The 21,487-nt window shown below is 36.1% G+C and overlaps 1 protein-coding gene across 1 annotated transcript; it reads right to left on the bottom strand.

Moving 5' to 3' along the window:
* Positions 1–1,299: 1,299 nt before the first annotated feature.
* On the bottom strand, positions 1,300–17,214 carry LOC142338581 (testis-expressed protein 264-like). The gene is made up of 3 exons (XM_075388387.1): positions 16,946–17,214; positions 12,257–12,547; positions 1,300–2,162 (listed from the first exon to the last, which is right to left on the bottom strand). The coding sequence occupies exons 1-3, from the start codon at positions 17,210–17,212 to the stop codon at positions 1,950–1,952; spliced, it is 771 nt and encodes a 256-aa protein (XP_075244502.1). The 5' UTR covers positions 17,213–17,214; the 3' UTR covers positions 1,300–1,949.
* Positions 17,215–21,487: the final 4,273 nt, after the last annotated feature.

Raw genomic sequence — 21,487 nt, 5'->3', positions numbered from 1 at the left:
GAAATTACGAAAATTCAATAAAGTTTTCGATTTGTACAAGTATAAATACAAATGAAAATAATTCGTGCAATTGAGGCAATAAAATTCCTCACACAATGTGGAACAAGCCAAGATAATCTTAAAACACCTCTTAATTTGAAACAAACATCTCTAAAGGAATAGAGAAAAGTTAAAACGATTGTTTCTCAATATGTTGAAAAACTTTAAAAATGCTTGATAGCGAAGAAGCGGTACTTAAAGAGCAATAGAAACTGCTGCCGAAAACCAACAGAATCAGATTCAGTTACACGTAAAAGCAACAAAATCGGCTACAAATTGCCAAAATAGCCTTTAAACCTGAAAACTAGTTGAAAATCCCTTCAAATAAGCGTAAAATTCTTTGTTACCAGAAAACCTTCAAAACGCTATAATAAAATCTGAAAATTATATTTAGAAAAACCTTTTGCACAACGAAAAATTCAAAAAGAAATTGAAAAATCGGAAACGACTCACCCTCTTCGCCTAATTTTTTTCTTACCTAACTTTCTTGCTGTTTAAAATGGAGGCATGAACAAAATGACAACTCAATTATCCGCTCAAATTTCCTCGCCGAACCTACTTACTGGAATTTTACTCATCCCTGAATTTCCAGTTTTCATGTTCGCTCACTTAACAAAAACAAAACTTAGCTCTTCTGATAGTAAAAACAGCACCCCAAAATAATTCAAATTCGCTGAATTGTAAAAAAAAATACCGACTAGCGTCAAAAGAATTGATCTCGAGGAACAAGGAAGAGCTCAAATCTATTGCAGCGCGAAGTAACAAATTCAATAACGGGCCTTTAAATTACGTCATTAGAGGTTACTATGGGGACGTCATTAGAGAAGTGAAAAAAACTACACCAAACATGGCGTTTTTTTTTCATTTGAATTTTTTTAGTGAAATGTCACCACATGAGTTCAGCTTCTGAGTTTTGTTAATAAAAGAAAAATTTAGAACTCACAAAACAAAAAAGTCCAGGGAGTAAAAGTCAAGTCAAAACGGTAAGGCAAAAATTTTTTCATGAAGACAATGTTTACAATAATCCAATTTCGTTCGAGAGCAATTAAACAATTAACATGGCAAAGGACTATGTCGAAAAATTGTCGAGTTTACGTTGAAATCGGTGCAAATGCAGATGTTTACAATCTTTTCTATTTAATGCTCTTGTATGTTAGGGAAACACACGCTTTCTGAATTACTGAACGAATTTGAACTTCAGATTGAGTAATATCATTTTTTATTCTGCTTTCCAAATTAGAGAGAAGAGAAAAAAAAACATAAAACAAACACTTGAATTTCTAACTGGTTTAAATCATAAAATTAAACTAATAAGTTATTATTAAAAACTAAAATCAGACACTTCATGTAAATAGCACTCATTACAATTGCACACACATTCAAGGGACAGTAAACAATAGAATTCCAAATACCAAAACAAATCACAGACAAAATGACAACACTTATTGGTTATGCTTTTCACTTTTCCCAATTCGGCTTTCAAATAGTCAATCCATGACACGGTATATCAAAAAAAATTGAAAATAAATCTATCTCTTTAATGTCAATATCATACATTTTCTTTGTTCAAAATAGATTAAAAATTTGGTCATTTCGCCGAATTGGAAGTTGAGTACGCTGTCCAGCGTTCAATTAAACTTCGTTAGGCATGTCAGACAAATCATGTCAAAAAGCAAAAGGGTATGTCATAAACTCGCAATAAGCTTGGATCGTAATAAAATAATGAGTACTGTCTTCTAGTCACCCAGATTCTCTTCAAACTTTGAACACTTGAAACTCGATTCGTTCTGTTTGCACGTATTTCATTTTGTTCAGACTGAATTCATTTGTTGGGACGTATTTGTTTCTGTTCATACTGAATTCATTCGTTTCAGATGTATTTGAGCCTATTCAGGTATCCTAGCTGGTGTTCAGACAGATGTAGTTTGAACATCCCCCCGCATCGCTCGGATGTTTTGCCTCTCCACCAGTTCATTGTAGGTGTCAGCTCCATACTGTTCGTTATCCTCGCTGAACTCGGGCACATAGAATCGATAGAGGTTTGTACATGGAACCAGAAAGTGCATAACGCTCCTTTCTCTCTGGTAATACTCTACGAATGTCTGTACGCTCAGCATACGATCCTGGAAAGTATTCCTAGCGTTAGTTTTCTTTTATTGTAAGAAACTACTGGCGGCTGTTTCCTTTCTCTTTTGGAAAACGAGAATACTATCTTTTAATGGTAATGGATGGAACAAGCTCTTATTAGCATATATGGAAATCATTAGTAGTGAAAACAAAATCACACATTGTTCAAATTTCCGGAAATCGCTACTTAATGTAGCTAATTATGTAGCTAAAAAGTTTTTGCTCATTGCATCTCTTAAAGAGAAGGAAACTTTTGCTACCTTTAAGAGCTGATTAAACGCTTGATGCACAAAATATGGTCATTAGTAATTAGTAAACAGCAGGAAAACAATGAGCACTACTTTGATAGTGCCAAGAGGAAAGAAATAAAAATTGTTATCATCGTTTCATCACTAACTGAAATGATGCTTGATCCTGCGTTTGATACTACTACTAATGCAATTGGTACTAACACAACGTTCACAATTGGTGTTGTCCAATAACGTCGAGAGGAAGATAAAAGTGCGGTACAGTTGTACTACTTTAATTCCACGGAAAGTGGTGGTTCCACCAAGTAAATCTAATCAGAGTTTTTAAATCTTTCTGCCTGAGCATATTTAAGTTCTCAATTACAATATTTCACAAGATTGTTACGCCACAAAAAAAAACAATCTCTAATTTAGCATTTGAAAATCTCAACGCAAAAAAAAACAGTAGACGGAGCCTGAACGGAAGTAGCTCCCGCTTAATGAACTAGGAATGGAACATAGAACAACCAAAACTGATTCGACCACAAAAAACGACCACACAAATTCTTTAAAACGCAAGCCTGCATTAAATGAGACCAACTAGATACATACCTAAAACATGATTAAGCATTTTAGGCCGGCAAGCTGAGGCACCTTATGAAAGTATAAGGTGCCTCCGAGTTTAAGTTTTGGCCCATTGTAACTTCATAAAAACCTTACGAAATGAACTAGAGAAAAGTGTTTCTACGAAGTCGTGTTTAAGTATTTTGATGAGCGTTCTCTACCACAGATTTCAAGCAAAAGTGAAAAGCAACGTAGTATAATAATTGCAAAAAAAGCAAACAATTTTGCAAAAAGATTGTGTTGCTGGCCTTCACAAAAAATCTTATATTCATAGCAAAATATTCAATTCAACTTGACATCAGCTGTCATGCGAATTATTACCACAATAATCTTGCTAACCATGTGTTGGTAAAGAGCCTCTGACTTGGTTTAGCAGTCAATTTAGTTCGTGATGCCCGAGTTTTTCAGAAAGTCATCCTTGCAAAGATTTTTAATTTTCCATTTTGCGGACTGCTGAACAAAAAATCAGAATGAGCAGATATAAGCAATAAGAAAAAAGCAACTGCTTTAACAGCTAAAAAGAAGCTTTTAACAGCTTAGCATCGATGAGTAAGTTGACTCAGGGAAGCAAGAGCCGAAGTTTTGTTTAGGCCTAAAATGAAGAGAACAATTTTTCAGTACAATTACTTGGATAGTTCAAACAGGACAAGTTCGCACGTATAAAAATCAGCTCTGAGACCCTCAAATGAAGACCCCCTGTACCAACATCTAGGCAGAGGAACCGAGCACATTCCTCGTGTGGGAAAATCTGCTGATCATAACGGATCCATTTACCAATACATAGGCCCTTGAGCACTACAACGAACTATCAGCCCTTATTTCAAGTAGGCAGAGCGGCGAACATTGTACTCAGTTGTTCTGCTGACCTTCGACATTGTTCTCGCTACTGCTCTCTGCGACCTTCTCTCTCCGTGCTGGTTCATTTCAAATAAGCAAAAAAGACAACCGTGCATGCATTCTAGCAATTTGTGCACAAAGAAATATAAACAAAACTTCCACTGACAGATAAACTCATACAGAATCATATACCTTCCCTATAGATAACTTGATGTTTCATTATCGCTTATTATAAGATGGCTTTCCCTGTACAGATTCCTTTGTACTCTAAGGTCTATTGAAACCCAATCGAGCAGATCGTAATTGTTATAAATAACTGTTCTAACATCCTATTATTTATCTAATGCAAGATCTGATGAGGAAACAACAGTCCCAATCTAAGCGGCAATGTCCCCACAAGCCGACTGGTTAGAGGCGAAAAGCTGTTGTTCAAATTACCGGAGATTAATTCAGGGTTTCTATCGCAAAGACGCTCTTCGTTCCCCGATTTCTATCCTGCTTTCTAACCTTTACACAATTAAGTATAATCAATAAGCGTAACCTTCACACAAAACAATTCGTTTGATTTAGGAGCAAGAAAAATCTTTGTCCAGTAGCCTACAGAGTGTCCACACAAAATGTCTCAGAGTAAATTCGTTACATCACGTGGATGGAAGAAGTATCACTGATACATCTATTGATGTTTGTAATAGATGCAAGCTACATGAAGCAACTACCACCTGCCAAAAAAAATTTAAACATATCTGCCGTTGGCCTTCTTGAAGCCGATCGGGACTAGCACTGGAAGATGAAAATTGATACCTTTTTTCATGCTTCAAAGTGTTCTATTCGGTGTGCGGTTTTGGCAAGATGATTACACAACTACATTTAATTGAGCTTCTAAGTGAGAGGAAATTTAGCTTAAACCGTTCTAATGAACCTTAATCACTGAATTAATTACCAGGCTTTACCGATTTATACCGCTTCCTTTGCTCTTGATCTTGCCTGTACTTACTAAATTGCTTTGCGTATTTTTGCTGGAATGAAGATTTAAGTCCCCAATAAATGAGAAAATCGCAACTTGTGTAAAACAAAACGTGACCGAAAGTTAAAAAGAACAAAAAACAGCAGGACAAGTCCTGAATTACAATTTCAAGAATAGAATAAAAATACTAGAAAAGTCCACAATTGACTAACACAGGAATTAACAAAACCAAATAAATAACTTTTTTTAAATAACTCGAGAACGATCAGAACGGAATTTTTATTGTAGAAACCTTGGCAGCTAAGGTGACGAGAACGGATAATTAGTATACAAAATTCAAATGCGAAAAAAACAAATTGCCCATACGCATAACTTTCTGGACAAAAACGACAAGCAGAAAAAAAAACGACGAAAAGTGAAATTTGTATGTATAAGTTTTAAGATGTCCCTTAAAATTATTAGTGTCGTTTCATCTGAAATTTTTTTTTGTGTTAATATGAATAACTCCAAACCCCAGCAGAAGGCTAGGCTATTGATTAACTGACAGTTTTTACAAACAAAAACACCTTGAAAACTTGCATTCACAAAATCAAAAAATCAAAGCATTTTCATTAAATTTTGAAGTTTATACTTTAGTCAAACCAATTTCATCAAAACCAACAATTTCTTGATAAAAACTCTAAGTGCCAAAACTTTAGATAAACAATAAAAACTTTGGGTCATAAAAACGCTATGTATCTGTTGTTAAGTTTGTCACAAACGAAAGGAAACAAAATACATTAGCATAAAACGATAAATCGCAGAGCAAAACAGCCATATACACTATGACCGACCTTTAAATAAACAAATTAGTTAACAAATATACAAATAGACAAAAACAAGGCCAAACTACTGCTGCATTCAGGGCTCAAAAACAGCAAAAACGACCAAAAATCAATGAAGAAATTGTTCGTACATCAGATTTGATGGCTGCGATAAAGCGCCTATTTAAAATGGAAGATGTCGTTTCTTTTTATTTCTCTCTATGTGAAAACAGGATCACCCAAAATAAATCAAGTATATCAACTGATTGTTGCGATTACGCGCGTGAAGTTGTTAAGCTTGTAAACTTTCTCCAAATACATGATCTTAGCAGAAAAAATTTTATTTTCATCGTTTTCTTGTTTTTTTGTTTTTTTCTTTCTCCTTTTAGGCTATATATTTTTTAAATATTTGACAAAATAAATACATATTCTGTCTACGATATAGCTTTTTTTTCGAAAAAAAAACAATTTTTTACTCTGGTAACCAGAGTTGTTTTAATTCTAACGTCATATCCGCTAACACTTTAAACTTTGCTGCTACAATCCATTGAAGCCAATGGTCGTCCCGTTTTTCTTCCACTTGTACATATCATTTTAGTACAACAATGCAAAAGCTCTTCATGCTTCAAAATATAAGATCTATATACAAAAATTTAGATCAGCTTCAAAATCTAGTAAACAGTTTAGATAGTCTACCCTTAGCCGTCTGCTTAACAGAAAAATGGATAAACGAAGAGTATGACACTGCTTGTTTGCAACTAGATGGTTATCAAAAAATCGTTACAGTCAGTAGGGGTGTAAAACGAAATCGAGGTGGAGTTGGTATTTTTTTGAAAAATAAAATGAAGTTCGAAACAGTAAGCAAGTACACCAGCAATGAGTGCCAAATTTTAACACTGAAGTTTCGCTATAATAATTTAAAAGTTTTTTTAACTACAATATACGTCAAGCCAAACACGTCCAACGAAAAACACAGGAATTAACAAAACCAAATAAATAACTTTTTAAATAACTCGAGAACGATCAGAACGCAATTTTTATTGTAGAAACCTTGGTAGCTAAGGTGACGAGAACGGATAATTAGTATACAAAATTCAAATTCGAAAAAAAACAAATTGCCCATACGCATAACTTTCTGGACAAAAACGACAAGCAGAAAAAAAAAAAAAGACGAAAAATGAAATTTGTATGTATAAGTTTTAAGATGTCCCTTAAATTTATTAGTGTCGTTTCATCTGAAATTTTTTTTGTGTTAATATCAATAACTCCAAACCCCAGCAGAAGGTTAGGCTATTGATTAACTGACAGTTTTTACAAACAAAAACACCTTGAAAACTTGCATTCACAAAATCAAAAAATCAAAGCATTTTCATTAAATTTTGAAGTTTATACTTTAGTCAAACCAATTTCATCAAAACCAACAATTTCTTGATAAAAATTCTAAGTGCCAAAACTTTAGATAAACAATAAAAACTTTGGGTCATAAAAACGCTATGTATCTGTTGTTAAGTGTCACAAACGAAAGGAAACAAAATACATTAGCATAAAACGATAAATCGCAGAGCAAAACAGCCATATACACTATGACCGACCTTTAAATAAACAAATTAGTTAACAAATATACAAATAGACAAAAACAAGGCCAAACTACTGCTGCATTCAGAGCTCAAAAACAGCAAAAACGACCAAAAATCAATGAAGAAATTGTTCGTACATCAGATTTGATGGCTGCGATAAAGCGCCTATTTAAAATGGAAGATGTCGTTTCTTTTCATTTCTCTCAATGTGAAAACAGGATCACCCAAAATAAATCAAGTATATCAACTGATTGTTGCGATTACGCGCTTGAAGTTGTTAAGCTTAAAAACTTTCTCCAAATACATGATCTTAGCAGAAAAAATTTTATTTTCATCGTTTTCTTGTTTTTTTTGTTTTTTTTTCTCCTTTTAGGCTATATATTTTTAAATATTTTAACAAAATAAAAATAATATTCTGTCTACGATATAGCTTTTTTTCGAAAAAAACCATTTTTTACTCTGGTAACCAGAGTTGTTTTAATTCTAACGTCATATCCGCTAACACTTTAAACTTTGCTGCTACAATCCATTGAAACCAATGGTCGTCCCGTTTTTCTTCCACTTGTACATATCATTTTAGTACAACAAAATGCAAAAGCTCTTCATGCTTCAAAATATAAGATCTATATACAAAAATTTAGATCAGCTTCAAAATCTAGTAAACAGTTTAGATAGTCTACCCTTAGCCGTCTGCTTAACAGAAAAATGGATAAACGAAGAGTATGACACTGCTTGTTTGCAACTAGATGGTTATCAAAAAATCGTTACAGTCAGTAGGGGTGTAAAACGAAATCGGTGGAGTTGGTATTTTTTTGAAAAATAAAATGAAGTTCGAAACAGTAAGCAAGTACACCAGCAATGAGTGCCAAATTTTAACACTGAAGTTTCGCTATAATAATTTAAAAGCTTTTTTAACTACAATATACGTCAAGCCAAACACGTCCAACGAAAAACTAAGCACAAGCTTAGGAAACCATTTTGAGAAAATTGTTATTCCGGAAGACTATATGTCAGTTATATGTGGTGATTTCAATATAAATCATCACACCGTTTCTTCAAAGTTGAAAACATTGCAAGAAGCCTTGCTGTCTTTTGATCTGCATTATGCAGAAAATGCGAACTGCACTAGAGAAACAAAGACTAGTAATTCTTGTATTGATGCCGTGTATTCCAACGTAAAAATTGATCTGAAAGTGTCACAAACTACGCTAACAGATCATTATACGCTCTTTTTTGGATTCTCGGGACACAAATTGAATCATTCGGAAAAAGAAAATGATGATGATTGTATGATTAAAATGTGGACAAAGCTTAATGACCCAAACGTAATTGTTAATCTTCAGTTTTATATGCAACATGAATTACAGAAGTTTGAACTAACACTTGATCAATTACGTTCTGAAGAAGCCATGACAAATTTTCAGTTTCTCTTGAATGTGGTGAAAAATTTGTCTCTACAAAAATTTGTAAAGGTACAAAAAATAAAAAATTGTGGATTGACAGCGAAATAAACCATCTAGCTACCAAGAAACGACAACAATACCATAATTTCATGAGAACAAAAGACAAAAACGATCAACTCAAATTCAATGCACTACGTAACAAGCTGCAAAAACTGATCAGAAGAAAAAAGGAAATGTATTATCAGCGGTTAATGAATGCAGATGGTCAGAACTCTAAATCTTTTTTTGACTGCATTAGCAGATTAAAAGGCAAAGTTGCATCGCAACATAGGCTCAATAAAGAGACAGCTGATACATTCATAGACTATTTCTCTACCGTTGGTAAAACCTTAGCATCAAATTTTGAGTCTAAAAGTGAGAATATTTCTAAAAGCAGTAGTATTAGTGTACAATCAATGCGACTAACCAGGGCCACTTCGCTGGAAGTACGGGAAATAATAAACAAAATGCGAACCAAATATAGCACAGATTGCTTTGAATTGAACACTTTTTTTTGAAGAAACTCGAAAGGGTAATTATGACAATACTTACAAAATTAATCAACAGATGTATCGATGAAAGAAGTTTTCCACCTTGCCTGAAAGAAGCTATCATAGTAGCAGTACATAAAAGTGGTGATGTCTAGGAACCATCAAACTTCAGACCAATTTCTCTACTTCCAACTGTTGCAAAAGTCTTTGAAACATTTCTGTACAAAATATCTAATTTTTTGAAGTTTTTGATCTCCTGGATGCAAATCAATATGGTTTCCGACGACAAAGAGGAACATTTGATGCATTAGCGCATTTTGTTGAAAACGCTAGGGACAATTTAGAAAACCAGCCAAAGTGCTCGATAGGTTTGTTTCTAGATTTGAAAAAGGCATTTGACACGGTTGATCATAACTTACTACTAATAAAAATTGCTAACATAGGTTTGAGAGGCCCAGTGCTTGAAATTATGAACTCTTACTTATCTGACAGAAAACATTCTTAGATATGGTGCTGCAAGAACGAGTCCGAGAACTGTTACGTTTGGCGTGCCGCAAGGTTCAGTTTTAGGACCACTACTTTTCATCATATACGTCAATGACATCAGACAACAATGCAACTGCTCTACAATAACGCTCTATGCCGACGATACTGCTCTACAGCCAAAAAAAGGCAAATGCAGTTCTTTTTCAAAGTGATACTGACAACATCGGCCTCTACTTAAGCGATAACAAAATGACGCTCAATGTTGGAAAAACGATTATTCTAAACTTAGGTTTTAAAACTATGATGAATGTTCTAAGACTGAACAATGCAACCCTTAAAAAGAGCAACGAAGTGAAGGATCTAGGCGTTTTGCTGGACAACAAATTGGATTTCAAAAAACACATAAATAGCGTCGCTGCAAAACTGACCAATATTACGGGATTGTTCTACAAACTGAGGTTTATATTGAGTATTAAACAATTAGTTTTAGTATACAAGTCTTTTGTTCAACCGGTTATACAATATGGAGTGCTTATTTACGGAACTGCAAACAAGACAAGCCTGAAGTTTATCGAAGTGAAAACTAAACAAATTACGCGAATTATTTTCAGGAAACAAAGTCATCAATCAACAGCGAACGAACGGGAAAAATATGGAATCTTCCCGGTGAAAATGCTGCATATTTGAGCTAATAAAATTTTTAACCAAAACAATTAGGCGGGAACATAAAAATGAAGTTTTTAACAGGTTTATTGAGGATTCAGAGCTCGTGAGGCTAGATGAGAAAAGAACAACAAGTAAGAAACTAAAACCTAGCAATCAATATACTGGTATCAACCCAAATAGAATTGGAATACGAATAAGGAAATTGCTAAATTATATACTTTATTTCGACTCAAAATATGTTCACTTTATAAAGAGTTGCTACAAATCTGGAATTAATACACACCACCAAACTTTTCTTGAAAATTTTATACAAGGAAATGATATCATAGAACTTTATTAGTTTTTTTGAGCAATTGTCTAAAACAATTTTTTTTTATTTTTATCCTTTTGCAAAAACTCAACTGTTTTCTCACGTGTACTTGCTGTCACTCAATCTATTTAAACCTTAAAAACAAACCAATGTCAACACCCTACCCACACCCCTACTTGCTAACAAACTGCTTCCCAAAGGCATCATACGACTAGGCTTTTTTGCCTTTTGATGGCCTTTTGAGTATGTATATGTAAACCTCATTGAACAAAGTTGTTTGTTTATACATACTTGAGAACAATTTATTATTATTATTATTATTATTATTATTATTATTATTATTATTATTATTATGATTATTATTAAAAATGACCTTTTCACATTAAACTTGGGCCTGAGAAAAGTTTCAGCACATTACACAGCTAGATAGCTACTAAAGACAGCTGAAACATGAAAACGCATCATTAGAAGTGTGAAAACATGAAGTTGAACCATAAACTGTAATATTTGATTCAGATGGTCAAAAATGCTTCTAAACGCACTATTTTAGATAAATGAGAGAAGTCGTTGACTGAACAAAAACTGAAAAAGTGCTTTGTAAACGCCCTAAGTGGTCAAAAATCACCTATTTTCTTGCTCTCTCAAAAACCCATCATGAGCAGAAAATAACTTCTTTGCTCTTCAGAATTCTTCAGAAATGTCACAAACACTTTTCACGCTTTTAACTACTAGTTCAAAAACTGTCAACAAAACTATCGATAAAATAGACGCTCCACCAATAATCATCGTCTCGTCAAGTCGTAAGACAGCGCCTCAATGCAAGTCAAACTCTTCTTGAATATTAAAAAAACGAGAGCGCCTAAATAAAGCTTTTAGAGGCCCATAGAGTCTATTAAAAAGAATTCAATCAAATTTTACTTTGTGTACACACATTTTCGGACTAAGTTTTCCAAATAAATCAATATTTTGTCTGGAAAATATTTGACTTTGTGTATATGTACGCAAATCACAGAAAACTAGAGATGACGAAGAAGCCCGAATAAGCCCTGGAACTTGAAATTGAAAGCAAAGAAAAAACAAAACACACAAAACAAACCCACTAATGTCGGACAAATGCTTTCGAACGGCAGGCGCGGCAAATCAATTCAACGGCTGCGGGCCAGATAAATATTTGTCTGTGTGCAGAAACATCCGACCAAAGTGCGAACCAAACCCACGATCTCGGGAGTCCTAACCGCAGTCCCCGACAAGCATTCACCACTCGGCTATCACTAGTGATTTCCTACGCTACAATTACGTTTACTTTAGTAACAAACTTTACTTCGGCATGAGAGAAGTTGAGCTAAAATGGTCGAGCAAAAATTTAGTATACAATAATTGCCCCAAACGTCGTTCGAGAGCTTTTTAACAAAGTTTTGGGAGCTAGTTGAAGACAATTGAAAAACAGTATGTAGTAGCGAAGTGGCATTTTGGCATCATGAACAGACCAAATGAAGTAATTAGGTAAAAGCAAAGAGTTTAGACCACAGTTTTAGGGAAATACTTCTATGAATCATATCTGCCCAATCCTAGACTTTAAGTGTGTTTACTTGTTAACTTATCTGCTTTCTTAATATTGACATGTCTTTGGAATGTGCTTTCTTATTATTGGTATATCACTTGCCTGAATGTATGCACGAAGCCTGGGGTACACTCGCCTAATAGCGACAAGAAGAGAGAGTGCATTGGTGATAGGGAACTCGCAATTAACCATTGGAGCGAATCTCGGGTTAGTCCTCGACTTCTGCACGTTTTTACGGTCACTCAAGGCACTCTCGTCCGGATCAGATCCAGGAAGAGCAAAAAATTTGTACTCCGCCTCCTCCAGGCGATTGACGAGTTCGTCCAAGGTCATTTTGTCACCGCATGGCTCCACGACTGCGGCAGCTACATAGCGGAAAGTACGCCTGTCACCCTGAGAAATGGAATTAGTTTTGAGTAAGGACAAAAAACAGACGTTAATCAAACATGAACTGCAATTCTAGGTGAATATTATTCACGCAGTATCTTGCATCACATTGCTAATCTTTCTGGACTATGTTTAATCTTGCAAGACGATGTTAGTATTGCAATATTCAAAACTCAAGAACTCCGGAAGCTTCTTCAAAGTTTTCAAGATTCAATATCAGACTTTTTCAAAAATTAAACTGCATCAAATTTTTTTCTGACGCGTCTAGCCAACGCAAGATCAGGCAGCATCAACATCCGAAGCAAACCAATTATATAGGTCCTCAGCTCTGTAATCCGATCATTAACTATGTCAAATATTTCCCAAGCAACAAAAGTACTGTCGAATTGATAAAACCATTGTGTTAAGCGGAACCATCTGAATAGATCCCGCGATTCTCTCAACGACGAGATCTGTCAAAAAGAATAACTATGTCAAAAGTGACAGTCAACAAAAGCGAAACCACAAAAACGGTCGACAAACCTAAAAAAATCCAATTATAAATTAAAATTTAATTTTAAAAACAAATGCTTTACTTGCTTTTGGTCCAATTCGAGCAGCGGAATGAAACACTCAAAAAAGTATACCTAGAAATTGTTCACTGGAAGCGAGTCTGTTTCTAAGCAAAACAAAGTTGGATATCTTTGTCACGAGGTGAGACTGCTAACAATAGTGAAGCTAGCATAGCATGTTAGCCGCTATGGTCATTCCCCATCTCAACGAAAAAAGCAACGATGAATCAGCACCACAACTGCTAGTCGATTCCAGCTTTGACAAAAGGTGGATTTGAACCCGTTTTTGGAAGCGAAAGCTCTAAATCATAGACTTACGAAATCAAAAACTAAAGATGAAACAAACTACTTCCAACTATTTAAAAAGCATGCAAACTGAACAAATCTCAAGTGCACTAAGATGACTGACCAACAAATCGAAGGGCGGTGTCTTAACTTCAAATAAAAACAACAAAACAGTAACGGATAATACTTAAGCACCCCTCCCCACATTTGCAAATCCGGTCCTCATTGTGAAAGACCCCCATTCAAATACAAGGTATGGACCCACATGCAATGACAAGGTATGGACTAGCTATTTTGCCCCTCATTAAAGGGTTACAGACGAAAACGATCCAAAAATGGTACGCGGATGACCGAAACGCTGCTTGATCAATTTACGCTGTGAGGGTCCTTCTCTCAAGTCTAAACTGCATACCCTTCATTTGGCTATAACATCAAATTCAATCTCAGCAACCCAGTTGAGTTCGTCAACGACGCAAAAAAGTTATAAAAGGCAAATTAGATATACATGGATCTAGAGTCCTTGAATATGAAATCGAAAACGTTTGCCCCCCCCCCCCCCCCAAAAGTAGAATGCTTCACGCGAAGTCTTTTCATTGTCGAACTGTGTCTGTTGTGAGCCATTCACAGTTGCTCATAATCATCACTGTCCCAAAGGCGGGTATAACAAATAAGAAAAAACGATATCCATAGATCTCGCCAAACTGCTTGAGGAAATTCGTTGTGACGCTCAAATTGAGCCCAATCTTATTGCATTGCAAGGCAGGTACTTTGGCGAAAAAGTGCCATTAAATCCAAAGAACTTTTGCACAGCAGATTCGCGAAAACGTTTTTTGATGTAAAAATTTTTAACACCTTTGCCAAAAGCTGTACAGAAAATGAACACTCATACATTTACCATGAAACACCAAATAATTGAAATACAAGGCTCGATTGATGAATGTTTAAAACAAGCTTTCAGTCCACTGGTCTTAGCTGGCAAATGAGTAGGACCTTCAGTAACTCGGGTGATAACGCAAGTTACCAGCAAACGACCTTTTGGAAAAGCAACTCGTACATCATTACGTTTATCCCAATGAAAATCAATTTTTCGCAACTCCGGAACTCCATACTGCTATGATGTTTCCGTGCGCTCCGACGATCGCTCCAACGACCGCAATGATGTTTCCGCTTGCTCCGACTACCCAGGTTGATGCTTCCATAGGGACTATTGTTGATGCACGGAGACTTTTACGTTGACTGATGCTCTTTCGCTGATATTGAGAGTTAATTTGTTTATGAATTGATTATTCTCATCTGCTTTGAGCTGATTGATTGTTGGTTCATAACAAACCATTCCCCGTATCCCATCATCTCTAATGTTCTCTCCTTTTTACTTTACTCCCACTCGAGAGCTTGCTATTAGCTTGTACTGATTATCAAAAAGAATCACAAAAACAGACACTTGAAAAATCACCACTAATTCTTAAAACGGATGCTGTACTGCCGTATCAAAAATTCAGATACCAAATAAACCCATTACACATTTTGACCGCAAACGAAAAGCCTGAATTGACCGCCAACGAGAACAGTCATTTCTGAGACCAAGTGAAAGAACCACGAAACAACAAATAAAGCAAAAGAAAAAATGATTTATATTGAAAAGACTTAAGTATTTTCAACTATCAGACAGAAAAGTGCAATGGAAACAATTACGCCTGAACAGGTAACCAAAACAATCTATAATTTACCAAATCAAGTCAACGGATTACAAAAGAACTACACCTTGAAAAGCATTTTGAAAATCCGAGAGAAAATAGCGGAAACACTACACGAATTGAGCCACGAACAAAAAACTATCGCAGACAGAAAATTTGTCTAAACACTGTTTTTTCACTTCGCTTTAAAAAAAATTGTAACAGTGTTTATGCCAGATAACTACTCGTCCTTCGCTACTGAAATGAGCGTGGCTAAAGTAAAACCTCCAATACGACATCACATTTCCCACAAAAAAACCGAAGTAAGAACACGTCTTACAAAACGAAAGGTCTTCAATACACAATTCAATTAATTTGAAATGTAAAAATAGGAGACGGCCAACATAGGTTTCCCCCAACAATCCTTATTGCATTTGTTAACAACTTTTTCTCGTATTTTTGCTATAAAGTTTTTGTCGAACACAACAGTGCGCTTAAGTCGGGGCTATAACACTGCCGGAAGGACAAAAGGTTTCGATATATTAAACTCTGTCCCACGTTATGGTGTATTCTGACGTGTCTGAAAAGTCGTGGTTTCTCGGGTTTTGGGTAGTGCTGGCAACTTGAACCGTCTCGACCACGCTTTGGCTTAAAGTTCTTTCTGGGATGCGGAATATAGAGAGAGGTGATTGCAGACCTGGAGGCAATTTGGACCTGTCGGCTAAAAGTAGTTAGTTAAATTCACCATATATTACTCGGCTTTCAATTCCGATTCTGGTTGATCTACGGCATTCCTTGTCCACTTTCATTTTGATTATGTCAACGTTTTCGTTTTGTCGCTTAGTAGTGTTTCCGGAGCTGTCGGAATTACGTTAGTTTTATTGGAGCTGGTAGTTCTTGGTCTAGTTGAATCAGCTGTGGTTATTCATTTACTCGGTTTTGCTGGGCCAAATGGTTCCAAGTTTGTGCAATTTCGTTTATCAGTAGCTCGGTAATCGGCGCGATAGTGTAAGAGTTTGTCAACAGATAAGACTGCTGTGTGCTGATCCAGTTTCTTGTTCCACATAGGTTCCCGACTACGTTCCGGCTTGTCTGATTGTTTATTTTTGGTCCTCCAAGTTTCGGCTTCTCAGATGTTTGGTGGTGTTGGCAGCTTAACGCCTGAATCTTAGTTAGTCAAACTTAGAGCTCCGGTGAATCGCATATCTAAGATTCTAGAAGGAATCTAAGAGAGCTGCCAGCCACTTAAAGCCCTCCAGGATTTACCTGGTTATCCCGCCTCAGCAAACGAACAAACTAAATTGCCTCACTAAAAATCGGTCACGCAAAAAATCCCATGAAAAACACCGCAGGACTAATATAATTAAACGTCGTTTTAAGGCAATTAAAAACATGAAAAGGAAAACAATTCAAAGCACTCTTTTCACCTCTGGCATGTCCACTAGCACTGGGGAACGTATCAACATTCAGAACAGATCTACGTAAAGGGCAATATTTTGGCTCAACGTTGAAAATTGCTGTCTTATCCGCGAAATAGCGTTTAAAACTAGAACATATACACTAGATGTATTGCTACCAGATCAGACTTTTGCACCTTTATCCTTTATCTATGGATTAAACCTATGGAAAGACCAAAAGCATTAAATTGTTCTTAACATTTGTTTTAGAGTATTGGAACGATCAATAATGTGCCAAAGTCTAACAAGATATGAATACGCTCACAACCAGAATTGTAAAATATCCGACCCAAGAACTGTGTTTTACCATTTGGAAACATCGCGTTGACCTTCCGGCGTAAAATTTATTCATATTAAGTTTGGGAGGGCAACATGAGGACAAAATCAGAACACTACAATTGAAGCAAAAATTGAATTGAAGCAGGAAGACAATCTTACCATTTCCGGATCATCGTAGTAAATGGCTACGGTGTCACTGAAGGGCGCTACTTTCGCCAATGAAGCAAAAGCCGCATGTGCGTGTTTATAGTAACCAGTGTACGTTTTGTAGCCTAGAATCCTGGGCGTGTTGAACACATGTTTTGTTCTCATGTTCACCTCGATGTTCACAAGCATTCCGGATTGTGCGAATACGTAATACATTGTCAGTACAAATATCACAATCAAGGCACAAGCACCCAAAATAATTCCAAGATATTCATACATTTGGTTCTGAAATAAGAGCAGATTTCATGAACACCATTAATGAATCTGCAGTCATACGAAGTCTTAATATGATTATTCTGGAAATCGTACAGGGTCATATATGGCTTTATAGAATCTTAGCAAACGTAACGAGACGTAACTACAGTAACGTTACATAATGTTCCCACGGCAAAGCATCCTTCAAAATGTGTCCGTTATTCCATTAGTTTTTCCAACACACCGTCTTACCTATATAATTTCACCAGTTTCTGGAGAAAAAGAAAAAGAATTATGAAGTGCAGAAAAAACGATAGATCATAACCGACTAGCGTCGGAAAAATTGCTCTCGACTAGTGGAAGCTCTAATCAATTGCAGCCTGCTTCAGTCAGGGGAGGGGGGGGCTGCTCAAAATTGTTAATGAGAAAGAACTTAAGATCAGGCAAAACGCAGGAAATTAAGGGCGTAAAAGTCGCTCGAAAAGTCAAAAACAGTCAAGCAAAAATTTTGCATAAAAAAGACACGGACGTTTACAATAATTGCTTTTCTTCGAGAGCAATTAAACAGGAAATAGTACAGAAAGAATATTGCATAAATTGCGTACCGAAAAAGAATCTAACACCCGTAATTATTTGATCAATTTTGATTTATGGGAACGTTCTTATAAATAGACGCTGGCCGAACAATTAAAAATCTAAATTTTGATAACGGTGATAACTTATAACGGCTAGTCCCCCTTTTATTGCGCTATGTAACCCATTTTCAGTGAAAACACTCGCTCTGTTATCCGAATAAAAATTGGGCAACAGAGGGGCAAAAACACCACCAAATTGTTAGGTTTGACAAATCTCCTCATTGATGTCACTGCCTTCGTGCGTCCTTTATTTCACTTATAACAGCAAGATCAAATCTAACAAATTTAGAAATAGGCTAATTTAATGTTTGGCCAGTTAAAAAGGGGAAAAACATAACCGACTAATGTCGGGCGAATTGCTCTCAAACGACCGGCGAGCGGTGGGCTTGGTCAGTAGCTAGCCACGGGGGGGGGGGGGGGGGTGGGGTGCACTGGGGGCTGATGGAGGACAGCAAGGGGTTGGGGGGGGGGGGGCAACAGCGCGGTGGGGGGGTGGAGGCAATAGTGGGGGTGGGGGGTCTACAAGGGGGGGGGGGTGTCTCAAGCTCTAAGAACCGCCCTACACACCATAAATATAAGTATAAGTCTCCAAAACAGTTTGAGCTGAAACAGACCTGAAGGGCTCTAAGAGCACTTAATGCCCGCTGGGCGCTACCTGTTTATCCCGTTTTTGAGGACGAGAAGTCAAAAGCGTCAGACGAAAAATTGGTCAAGCAAAAAATCGCATAAGACCGCCAGGAATAATATAATTGCTACAAACTTCGTTTGAGAGCAATTAATAAAACATAGCCGGCAGATTGCCGGAATAGCTGCGAAATAGACTTGCGTGCCGTAAAATACAGATGGAAAAAGATACAGAAGTGAGTTGATAATAGTTATCGCCGCCGCCTATAAAACTTACAAGTTTATTTCAAAGGAGGTTGTTTTTGGGTGCAAAAAAAGTTTCCCTGTCGCGTCTCGAACCGGCGATCTCCGCATTAACAGCCAGTCGCCTTAACCACTCGGCTGTCGGACCATACAATCTGTTTTCTTACAATCAACTTTGTTTTAGGAACAGATTCTGTTTCTGAATAACCGCAATTTAGTTCACGCAGAAAGCGTGAAATCAAGCGCGAAAAAGCCATTTAAGCAGTGACGAGACAGAATGTTCTAGAACAAATGTAAAACGAAAATAAAGCGTCAGACGACGAAACAAAAAAAACCAAGAACACCGCAATATAGCTACGCTCAGCTTACAGCTTCGCAGCTATAAACAAACTTTGGGCACAACAATATCACCTCAGTGCAGTTCATCAACTTTCCATCAATTTTATTGACTATGGACTTTAATGAAAAACAGTGTAGAAAAATTGTATTGAAAACAAAGTCGGCCGTCAAATGTGCCTAATACAAAAGCCAATGAAAATTAAATTACTGAGATTAAGTAACAGAACAAAATTTTACAAAGGGGCAAAAGTCGAAAAAAAATGAAAGCAAGTGATTTCAAAATAAATGAAAACCTTTGAATCTGAAAAAGCCTTTAAACTGATCACAAAAAAGACATTTGAGAACAGCTTCTCATAGTTGTCCATGATGAGACTAAATGACAGAACTCATATTTTTCTTCAAAAAAGATAGTGATTCAAAAACAGAGACACTAACTTTAACTCAAATTAGCAAATTCATTTACACAGAGCCATTGGGACCTATGAGTGATGGGACTAAATAAAACAAGACCTACAAAAACATCATTTATTTCATGAAAACAAATAGCGTCAAAGTCTTTGAAAACCATTAGTTGCCTTTTGAGGGGTTAAAACAAGCGCATATGTGCACTGTTAGTACATACGCATTGCCTTTTAAAAGTAATCTTAAAGAAAATGAAAAGAAAAACAGGAAAAACCGACGTCAAATAACCGCACGTGAAAAAAAATTGCATCTAAAACCTCGCAAATCTGTTTAAACACCTTTCTCTCACTAGTTTAAAAAAGCTTTGAAAAAGTCACGCCTTTTAGCCACTCGATTTTCGCTCCTCTTATTACTCCAGCCTGACTAAAATGACTACTCCAATTTGACTGCTCATTGACAAAATAAGTAAAAAAAACAACAGATCTTAAAAAAACGAAACGAGACAATTCCTGGACTACAATCCAAAAAAATTTCTTTAACAAACAGACCTATGAAGGAATTTTAAAAACCATTTAGAAAAGACCTCAAGAAACTCAGAAAACAGCAGAAACAGAGGTTAGATTGCCACAAACAAATCGAAAAATTGTTTTCAAACTCATATCTCACTCCACTTAAAAAATCAGAAGTAGGAGACTTCACACCAAACCCAGCAGTTTTCGTTCAGGGGTAGAAAATTAGCCAACACTCGATTGGTCGAAAGCAAACTAATCGAATATTAATTAAACGTTACGAAACAATGCTTCGGAATCTAATTGAGGCTATGAAACAAACAAGTTTGCCTAAAAGCCCAATTTTTACACGAGAAATTAGTTCAGGACATGAAAAGCGTACTTCTAGTCAATCAATTTTACACCCCTGGTTAAAGGACTTTGACAACTGACGTAGAACACGTAAATTTGCTTTACTCTTTTCAACGAGTTTCGCTTCCTGCTTCAGCATGACACAAATTTTATACTAAACATACCCGGCAGATTGCCGGAAAATAGCCGCCGTTGATTCCAATAAGCATGATTGGGATTGAAAGAATAGAAGATATTGAAAAAAGATTTTTGTTCAAAAACATTTTTTAAGTCCGATTTATTTGGATGGCATTTCTTCGTAGTTGAACATACTTCTGTTTCTTAGAGCGAGGCTACAGGGGCTACTATCAATACCAATAAGCATAAGAGATGGTAACTAAGACTTCAGGAACGACGTTCAAATAGCGTGCATCTAAAATTGGGCTTTATGGGTTTATCCCGTTTCTATTTCTGACTTCAATTTTTTATACTGACTCTGTTCATTTTGAATTGCTTTGCTGAGCAACTGATGTTCAAATTCACTTTTAGCAGAATGAGAGAAGAGAGACACTAGCCTAGAGAAGTCAAAAAGATTTCACGCAAAATGTCGAAAAAGCGGAAAAATGGTAAAGCGAAAAAAAAGTTCGACGAAGTAAAAAAAGCGAAAATATCGACGAAGTAAAAAAAATAGGAGCGCTATAATAGCCGGCTGAGAAGATGAGGGCGGCTATTAATAACAAAAATTAACACTTGGGTTTAAAAATGACATCGACCCAGTACAAATCCAATTCATTAAAATGTAAGACAAGATCACTACTGAAGCTACCTCCTTAAAGCTATTACAAGAAAAAACCTGCCTCTTAGAAGCCGAAGGTGAAATTTTTTATCAAAGTATACCAAACATAAGCGCAAAAATACCTATTAGTTTGACCAAACATGCAGATAACAAATTCCAGTCAAAGCATAAATTATTTAGAGCAGGAAAATTTAGAGAAGTTATTTAATTGCGAAATAGACTATCGGGCCACGACATAGATAGCTACAAAAAGGAGTTGGAAATGTTATCGACGCCGATTGAATATTTATAAAAATTTCAGTGACAAAATGAAACGGCTAGCTCAAACTAACTCAGCAGAACCTTTTCAAAAGGGATCTTAACCACACCTTAGTTTCTTTGACCTAAAATTGAACCCAATTAAAATTAAATGTAGAATATG

Source organism: Convolutriloba macropyga, chromosome 4 (assembly GCF_964194025.1).
Source record: "Convolutriloba macropyga chromosome 4, txConMacr16.3, whole genome shotgun sequence".
NCBI lineage: Eukaryota > Metazoa > Xenacoelomorpha > Acoela > Convolutidae > Convolutriloba > Convolutriloba macropyga.
This window is presented reverse-complemented; position numbering and strand designations above follow the sequence as displayed.